Source organism: Benincasa hispida, chromosome 8 (genome assembly GCF_027475165.1).
Source record: "Benincasa hispida cultivar pf3 chromosome 8, pf3_genome.v1.1, whole genome shotgun sequence".
Classification (NCBI taxonomy): domain Eukaryota; kingdom Viridiplantae; phylum Streptophyta; class Magnoliopsida; order Cucurbitales; family Cucurbitaceae; genus Benincasa; species Benincasa hispida.
In genome coordinates this window covers 45,631,249-45,641,565 of record NC_143485.1, presented here as the reverse complement: position 1 = coordinate 45,641,565, position 10,317 = coordinate 45,631,249, and the positions used below count along the sequence as shown (strand labels likewise).

Genomic DNA, 10,317 nt, shown 5'->3' with positions numbered 1-10,317 from the left:
ACCAAGTAAATAGCCAATAGGTTACAAAAATGCAACTCAAATTAACTTAGGAAGGTTAATCACGTATATATCTGCATGTTGAAAGTTCTAACAAGAGGAAAGATATCAAATTTCCAGAAACTTACCCCACAACGTAACTGATGCAGAATGCTTAGGTTCTCAAACTTCTAGGGCCTATTAAGAGAGTTTGGCTTCACACAGCGTACATAATTGGGCCAAGTAGAATTCAGTCTCTCCATGAGTGCTTGAAGTTGTTGCTATTAGCACCACAATTTGGAAAATGTAGATGAGAACATTAGGTGGCCAAAAGAACACAAAACTATTGAGTAGATATAGCATTGTAGTAAGCATCACTCTTCAAATAAAAAGACGCACAATTCTAAGTAATTGTACTCAAAGAAAAAACTACCCAAATAGTACACCATTGTAGTTATAGTAAAACACGGCTTACATCCAGAACGCCATTATTATCCTGTCCTCTACTTGGACAAATACTAATGCTATTGAATAAAACCAAAACACGCAAAAGGTTACTATCCAAATGTCTTCAAACTCTTACCTAGAATAACCACAAATATTTTCCTATATAATACCTCCAAATTATCATTAGCAAAACTTCAACCTACCAATACTATTAATACTAAGAATTGGTACACAATATATAGGTTGAAAATACTTTTTAGTCTCACCTTAAATCTTGAGGCTACGGAAGAAAATTTATAAGATGATCTTGAAGATTCCTCTGGTAAGGAAGAGAAAAGGCCAGCAACAAAATTGCATCTAGAAGAAGCGAATAGATCTCGAACTCAGAAACTATCTTTTTAAACTCATCCAGATTGTGTGATAGTGTTTTAGCATAATCCATCTTAAATGTGAAGAACTTTTTCCTTAAAAATATCTTGTTAGGTAGATACTTAGTTGCATAGAGACCTTCGAGCTTGACCCACATTTTGTAAGTCGTGTCTTGATCGATCACCTATCTCAAAATGCTATCACTGAGATTAAGAACTAAAGTTCCATATCTTCCCTTTCTTGAGCTGTTAACGTAGGTGACAGAGTTGATGGGTTTAAAAGGACTCTATGAGTTTTTTGTTGTCCAAGAATAGTCTTGACTTTGGCCTTTTACAGACCAAAATCACCCTTTTCATCAAACTTTTCTATTTCAAATGTAGCAATAACCATCACTAACTTGGAAAGAATGTCGAGAACGGTTTTCTTGAGTATATTGATACTTCAAGAATGTTGATCTTGATTATCTTCAAACACTTTGATACCAAATTTTGTTGGGTTATACTATCTTGTGTGGGCCCAATTAATCAAGATCAATCCTGAGTTGGTGAAGGAATGGCTGAGGAAAGTTCTGTTTCTTTGGGTAAAGCTATCTCTGTTTTTCTCTCTTATTCAATAGGTACTGTTAAATCCTCGATGTGTAAATACTCGTTACTCGATGAATTTCTGCTCGTTACTTGATGGATTTTCCTTCTATCCTCAATGAGTTTCTGTTTTTTCCTTAATGGAACTTGACAAGTGTTAATCTTTCCTTAATGGAACTTGACGAGTGTTAATCTTTACTCGATCCTACTTGATGATTATTGATCTTTACTCAAAGCAACTTGAAGAGAGAAATTATTAACTCGATGCTACTCGATGAGAGAAATTCGTGACTCGATGCAAATCGATACTCTGAAAACGTTATTATTTGATTACAAGATCGTGTTTTCTTGATTTTCAGAGAAACAAATGAAGATTGAAAGGAAGAAGATAAAGAGAAGAAGAAGAAACACACAAAGTTACATGGTTTGGCTAATAAGCCTACGTCCACGGGAAGATTCTCTTTCTTTCTTAATTGAAGATTGCTTATAGCAGTTGTTGTTTACAGAAAAAATAGAAAGTACGATGATTCTCTTTTCTTTTCTTTTCTTTTTTTTTTTTTTGTTCTGATCAGTGGTATTTATAACCCATACCATCTGACCATTACAAAATAAAGTATGTTATGTAAAAGAAACTAGCTGAAATGGTATTTGAAGCACTGTTTTTACATTTGATTTATATTTTGAACTGAGAATTGGACAAATGAGGAGAAAAAGGAGGATGTCTATATGAATAAAAGAGGATATCTATATAATTTTTTTTAAAAAAATGGTGCTTTTGGAACCCAAGAATACTAACTATAGAAGTTTTTTTTCTTGTAAAGCTAACACGGTTAATGAACACTTGAAAGTTCAAGAATATTTTGAAACGAGTATTAATGGTTTGTGTTCATATACTAATACTAAAATTATCTTTGAAGTTTTTTTTTTTTAATTTGTTTAGTTTAAGGATATTTTTAAAACATTTAAAAGTTCATAGATTTTTTTCAAATAAAACACAAATAGTTTCCTAGTGATATGAGTTATTTTTTAATATTTTCTTTAAAGCTTCATCACGTGTTTAAACTTCGAAAGTTTAAAAGTATTTTTGATATCGTACAAAATTTTAAAATATTTTGTATAATTTAAATCACTAGAAAATATCAAAAGGTTGATGTAGGGAATTTCAACTTTCCGCCATTAGGTGAACAACCATATAATTTATTTTTCGCTTCTAAAAATCTGACAGAAAAATGAATATTGCATCTTTCTTTTTTAAGATTCCATACGCCTTTTTAATACATTCGTCACCGTTACTGACTTAAATGGATATAAAAATTAAGTTAAAATATTATTTTTGTCTACTTTAATAGATTTATTATTTTGATATCTATACTTTTAAATGTCCAATTTTAATACTTTCAATAAAACTTTCCTATTAAATTAGAATAAAAAATGGGGTGAGTTGGAAAGAGAAAAAAAAAGTGAAATGTGATTAAAAAAAAAAAATCAAAGAAAAAAAATTGGGTGAAAAAATAAAAATCTTATTATTCTTACTTTTACTTTTTAATCTCTCTCCTTCCCCTCCCATCCTTTCTTTTTTCTCCATCAAGCTTTCTCCCTTCGCCTTCTTTCTCTGTTTCTTCCAATTTTTCAAAAAATGTGCAACACTTGCAGTAGCTTCGGGTATTTGACTGGGTTTGGTCGAAAAGTTTGTGAAAAAAAAAATTGACAAAAATTGAAAATAACACAAATGACTGAGATAAGAAATGAAACTCCAAAAATCCAATAGAGACGACATAGAATGGTTATAGATGAGAGAAAGAGTCCAGAAACTTAAATCATTTAAGGAAAAATATTCATTTAGCAAAATGGGAATTAAAATTTGCTCCTAAAAAGAAGATTTTTTAGAGAATGGGCTTATGGGATTTTGGCTAAACACGATCAAGCATCTGAAGCTGCTGGAAAGAAGATTTTTGAAAGGTGATATTATTTTCCGGCCAAACTGGAGAGAGAAATTGAAGAAGATTTTCCGACCAAACTGGAAGAAACAGAGAAAGAAGGGGAAGAGAGAAAATGATGATGGAGGAGAGAAAGAGAATGGAAAGGGAAGGATAGAGAGATTGAAAAGTAAAAATAAGAATAATAATATTTTATTTTTCACCCAAATTTTTTACTTTGATTTTTTTAATCATATTTCAATTTTCTTTTTTTTTTTTTTTTTTTGCCAACTCGCTTCATTTTTATTCCAATTTAATTGACTATGACCATTTTTAAATTTTATTGAAAATATAAAGATTTAGAGATTATACTATTTAAAAATATAAGAATCAAAATAAAACCATCGTCAAAATATCGAAATGAAAATAATAGTTTAATCTAAATATTAGGTCGGATTTATAGCTCTACAACTAATATGTATATCAAAATAAGAACATTTAAAATCATTTTTCATAAATTTTAATTAACAGAAATTAGTAAGATAAGGTCTTTTTTTCTGAAACGAATAAAATATGATTAGTCAAATCATGCTCTTTTTTTTTGTGATATTTAATGCATGTGAACACTTTTTTTTTGGCCACGTTCGGTCCCCTCGTATGTTATTTATTTTTGCTTACACCCATTTTATATAAGAATTAGTTTTAATTAAAAAATTTTTGATTAGTTACACTGTTTTTTTTTTTAAAAAAAAAAAAGAATTACCATCTTAATCTTAAGCTTATTTGGTTGCCCTATATCTAAATGAAATTCTACAAATGCTAAATTATTTCTAAAAAAACTAATGATCAACCAATCTTTTCTTTTCCAGAACTGATGGTTTTTTTGCAAAATTTTCTTCTAAAGCTGACATGGTAATTTTTTTATTAAAAAAAATATTTTTTTAAAAAACAAAAAGATATCGTTTTTTTTTCTTATTTTTTCAATCTTATTTCTCCTTAGTCCATCCGTAACCAATGTTAGCCATCGTGGTTACTATTAAAAAATTAATGAAGTTCATAAATTCCCAACGGGCACTTGGTAAGAAAAACAAAAATAAAATACGAAGAGATTCGATCCAAGAATTGGTGAATAAAAAAAAAAAGCACACCATGAACATATGTTAAAAGATCACACACATGAAAAGATATAAAGATATCACAATCTTCGAAATATACCTAAGTTATTCTTTTTAATTATCAATTGTGGAACCCCACGTTTCTACAACATACTAACAAGATATCAATTTGAAGAAAAAGATTAGAGTATGTAATTTTGAATATTAGATTAGTAAAGTTGAAGATAATTTAAGTCTTGATTCATCTGAAAAACCAAATATTACACACGAATTAAACACTCAATGAAAGATGGTTGTCGTCAACATTATTGTCACAACAAACAAATGAAAGACATTCTAAGATTGTTCCCATCGATAGAATTTTCTCTCACTTCTTCTTTTCTTAAGTTCACGAAATAAATCAACAGCATGAGAAGCCGATGATGAGAACAATTTCCGTTGATGAGGCCTGAAAAGAAGTCTAGATAAGTAAGTGTTATAAAATGTATCCATCCATAGTCCAAAATGAAGTGCACAAAAACAACTAATTGGAACAATTGCTATTGCAGTAACCGTGGTAGGAATCCATATATTAGCCTCATTGTAGAGCATAAAGAACGTTGCACTGAAGGCAATAACCATGCACACAATGGAGATGAACAACGACGCAATTCCAACAAGCAATTTAGACGGCAACGAGTACAAGAAATCGTCTTCTGCGTAGCGCGAAGTTAGAATCGACAAGAACATCAAAATAGAAGTTGACGATGAGACCAAAGCAAATGCATCTGATATCACGAATATAGTAAACCAAAACTCATGTTGAAAAATAGGTATGCCTGAATTACCATCATTCCCACCAGGTACCGTGAAAGCTGCTGCAAAAACTACTGTCGCAATTAAAGTCGAGACAAGCATGCAAGAATTCGCCGTGTTTTTCATCCATTCCTCACCGTCTTTACGAAGATCTTTATGCTCTTTAGTGAATAACTCACATGGTGTTAACTTGATCGAAGAATCAACTTCACATTTGGCCTCACGTTGTGAAGGCAAAACTATTTTCTCCACTTCCTTAAACCAAAGCAATTCACGTTGCATTTGAAGGGCAGCTCCTGAGACTCTATTGAGATGATTTGGAGCAGCTAATTTTGCAGCTAAATGAAGCATATTGTATTTTTCTTTACCAGTTGTTCTATACTTTGCTGAGAAGTCCTTGAGCCCACTAATCTCATGTATTAGACTGAACACATTCTCGAGTCGATTTTCAACGGCTACGTGAAATACATTCTTACCATCGTCATCATCTTCCCATGCAATATTTGGATATGACTGAATAAGCAAAATTAGAAACTCAACATTTCCTGCCCTTGCAGCATCATGTAATAATATTGTGGGATGTTTGATAAACTTCAACATCTTTTTTTCTGGTAATTCTCGAAGGACATGTCCCCATAGTGATTTAACCAATTGATGAGCTAAGGTCTTCATCACTTCTTTGCCATAAATTGCTTTCGTCCCTTCAGTCAAAATACGAAGCAATATTATAATGTGCAATCAATAAATAAATTGTTTGGGGGCAAAAAGAAAAAAAAAACTGACAAGAGTTGATGCGTTTTTTCCAAATATTCATCTCTGATCTGCTACTGATCGCTGATGGTTTTCTTGCCAAAACATGTAACGCTGTTTCATTATTGTTCTTTGTATCTCTCATAATTGCTAATTTTGGATTCCTTTCAAGAATTTCCAAACTTATGTCTGCGAAAGAGAAAATACAATCCAAGAGATCACTTGAGATTGGTCAGCATACATGGATAGTGATATTGAATATATAAAATGACATTGAATTGTGTTTAGATAATTAGTTTTTGTTTTTGTTTTTTTCTTTTCTTTTCTTTTCTTTTTTTTTTTTTTTTTTGAAGACTAAGCTCATATAAATGCTATATATTTTTACCTACATGTTTGTTAGTTTTGTTTTATTTTTTCCTTGTTTTCAAAATTCAAACCAAAAAATTTTGAAATTCAAAAAAATTAGGCATCTTTGCACAACTATTTGATGTTTGGTTTTTGGATGATCTTCCATTTTTTATTTTTTATTTTTTTTTTTGTATTATTATGGTTTCCATGTCTTTTGAAGATAAGTGTGAGTTTTGAACCAAAATTCAAAAAATAAAAACAAATATTTAAAAAATAGGTTTTTTTTTTTAATTTTCAAAGTTTAGCTTGTTTTTTGAAACACTAATAAAAAGTAAACTACATAACAAAAAAACTCATAATAAGCATATAAAATAACATTTATAAGCTTAAATTTGAAAAAACAAAAACAAAAACCTTATTTGGTAACCATTTCGTTTTCTGTTTTTGGTTTTTGAAAATTAAGTCTATTTTTTCCACATTTCTTACAATTACTTGCATCTTTCTTAAGTACAATTGTTGAATTCTTAGCTCAATTCCAAAAACAAAAACAAGTTTTCAAAAGTTAGTTTTTTTAGTTTTCATATTTTAAATTAGTTTTAAACAATTAGTAGAAAGTAGATAACAAAGTAAGAAATTTAGAGATGAAAATAGTTTCAATATGCTTAATCTTCAAAAACAAAAAATCAAATGTTACTAAATAGAGCCTAAATGGGACTAATTTAATTCTTTTTTTGACATTTGGCTATGAATTTATATATATATATATATATATATATATATATATAAATAATAAAGTACTAGTTCAAATTAAGGGGAAAAAAACTTTTTAAAAACTATAACCTCGTTTGATAATCATTTGGTTTTTTGTTTTTTGTTTTTGAAAATTAAACCTATAGGCACTACTTTCAATTCTAATTTTTTTTCTTTGTTTTCTACTTTTCACCAATAGTTTAGAAAAGCAAAGCCAAATTTTGAAAACAAAAAAGTAAGCTTTTAAAAATTTATTTTTATGTTTGAAATTTGACTATGAATACAACGATTGTATTTAAGAAAGACAGAAAACATCGTAAAAAATGGGAAGGAAATAAAAATTTTCAAAAACCAAAACAAAAAATGAAATAGTTACTAAATGTATCTATATTTTTTAGTTTTCAAAATTTTGTTTTTGTTTCAAAATTGAACTAAAAATGCAAACATTTACGAAGAAACAGTAAACAAACAAGCATAAATTTGAAGAATAAAATGGATACCAAAACTTAACCAATAATAAATTACCATAAAAGTCGCTGTGTATGGTGGCAATAAGAAGTTCAATCTGATCTTGAGAAGTGAGCTGCTTCCGATCAGTGACAGAGAAGAGGTAAGAAGCCATTTGTTTACGTTGATACGAAATTGCCATGAAAAGTGGAGTTGCATTCCCAAATCCACGAATAAGTGGAAGATCTTTATTCTTCTGTACCATCAACTCAGCAATTCTCACGACTCCTGACGTGGCAGCAAAGCAAAGCGCAGTGTTTCCATGTGTGTTTATAATTGCTATGTCATCAAGTGTCATTATATTCATCAATTGCTCTACGAATCCGACATGCTTGGCTCCGGCAGCTATGTGAAGAGCTGTCTCATTGTCCCGCGTTATGTAATTGCTTACACTCCATGACGTGTCCGCCTTCAGAATTGATTCAGCCTTTTCCCAATCACCTTTAAGTGCAGCATGATATAGGCTAATCTTTTTCGCAGCTGAACATTTCGTCACGTGTAATTATTCTTAGAGAAAAATACTTTTTAAAGTATTTAGGTCGATATACAGAAAGGTAATGAATCAGTAGATACACTAAAATATCTTAATTAGGTTAACACATTCTAGCATCCTCATCATATCTTAAGACCAATATGATCTATTAATTTAAAAAGGAAGAATTCAGTAGCTCGATACAAAAAGAAAGCAAGTGAAGGCTAAAGGAAAGCCTTCCATAAGGACTATAGAGGATGCATCGTAGTTATAAAAAAGGTTTGATTTAGAATTCCAAATAGCAGCCCTCGATATAATATCGTTCCAGAAAAGGGTTGATCCTTAACTTAAGATTATTTTTATCCTTCTTAGTTAAAAGAATTGATTTTTTTAACTAAATTCGAAAAAAAAAATAAGTCTTTAAAGCTATCATTCTGTTTGATAACCATTTTATTTTTTAAAATTAAGTCTATTTTCTGTCATATTCATACAATACTTTGCTTATATCTCAAGTACACGAGCTTGAATTCTTAACCATTCTAAAAACTACTTTTTTTTAGTTTTCAAAATTTAACATAGTTTTTTAAAACATGAGTAAAATGTTTATAACAAAGCAAAACATTTAGGTGTAGAAAAGGTGTTTATAGATTTAATCTTTAAAAACTAAAAATCAAATACAAAATAGTTACCAAACGAGGCTTGTTTCTTTTTTGTTTTAAAAGAATTGGCTTGTATTTTTATAACATTGATAGAAAGTAGACAATAAAACAACGAATTTAGAAGTGAAAAGGAATATTAAAACCAATTGATTATTAAACGGGACGTTAGTAATTTGAAAAGCTGAAATGAAATAAATATGAATGTTTTAAATTATAAGGTCACAAAACATGTCTAAAATTTCATTTTTGGTCCAGAATTTTCAAGTTTGTTTCATTGTTTATTTTAATACCTGGAATTTTGGTCTCTAAGTTCTTCAAAATAATTTGAAGAAATCAATGGTTGTAATGACAAGAAAAAAAAAAGGTTTAATTTGCATTAAAGCCTCCTTTAACATACAGTTGTAAATCCACCCAAAAACATGCTTAAAGCTTATGAAACAAAAAGAAACAAATATTGAAACCCAACGCCCAGATAAAAAGTAAATGAAAGTTTTTGAGAAAATGAAGGCATTTAGAAGAAGAAAAAGAGAATTAAAAGAACATACTTATCCTTAGCTGTTTAGTTTCTTCATCAAGAGGAACTTCCGAGTCGATGGTTTGAGTGTCGGCTGTGGCGGCGCAAGAGCTATTGATCTGATCGGCAGTGACTTCCAATTGCAAGTCATCTCCTATAGACGCCGCAAGAATGAGCTTGCGTTCAACAACAACCTCCACTGTCTCACTACAACCTTCTTCTACTTCATCTTCTTCTTTTCCCTTAAATTTTCTTTCAAGATTATTATTGGGTTGATGATAACAACCAGATTCTGGGTCTTTTTTATTTGATTCCTTCACTGGAATCGAACCCGCAATCTCGATTACTTTCGTACGATTCATTCTACTTCTACTACTACTCAATTCAGATGACAAAAAGGAAGAGAAATGAAGAACTTGAGGTGTTTAGATGCTGATGAAGTTCAGATTATTTAGTGTCCTATAAAAAGAGCTAAGAAAAATAAAACATTATTCTGAGTAAAAACAAAACAAAAATTATTCAATGGTGAACTATTATTAGAGAACATGCCAATTTTGAAATCCACATGTTAATTGCAATCTTGTTGAATAATTTTTTATGCAATCTTTTTAGTATAATAGTAGGTGAAGAGATTCAAACCACAATCATATGATCACTAACATACTTGTATGTCAGTTGAGCTATACTTGTTTCTTTGAAAAAAATTGACGCAATTCACTCATAACTAAGGCTCACTTTTATTCTATCTAAAAAAATCATTATAATTTTGTTCCAATTTCAATCTTAGTTTTAGCACAACAACGATTAGTTAGTTAACTATTTATAGAAAAAAAATATATTTTTTTTTACGGAAAATAGATTGTAGGTGGTTTTTTATTTAGGGTGATTTTTTATATGGTAAAATTGCTAAAAAGATTTTCAAATATAATAAAATGTTATTGTTTCAATAATGACATTTTGCTATATTTATAATAAATTGACTCATTTTCTTATATTTGAAAACATCAATTTTCTTTAATTCCCAAACTTCCATGTTGGTTATTCCCATTTGTCCTCTCTTTTCTCAATATTTTATTCTATATGGGGTTATTTAGATAGGGGTGGTTTTAAAAGTTAAT

General features: G+C 29.7%; 1 protein-coding gene across 1 annotated transcript; it reads right to left on the bottom strand.

The window, feature by feature from the left end:
* Window positions 1–4,586: 4,586 nt before the first annotated feature.
* On the bottom strand, window positions 4,587–9,693 carry LOC120069299 (uncharacterized). Its single transcript, XM_039021011.2, has 4 exons — window positions 9,231–9,693; window positions 7,573–8,034; window positions 5,983–6,138; window positions 4,587–5,900 (listed from the first exon to the last, which is right to left on the bottom strand). Exons 1-4 carry the CDS (start codon window positions 9,559–9,561, stop codon window positions 4,741–4,743), a joined length of 2,109 nt encoding a protein of 702 aa, XP_038876939.1. The 5' UTR covers window positions 9,562–9,693; the 3' UTR covers window positions 4,587–4,740.
* Between the last annotated feature and the right edge of the window lie 624 nt (window positions 9,694–10,317).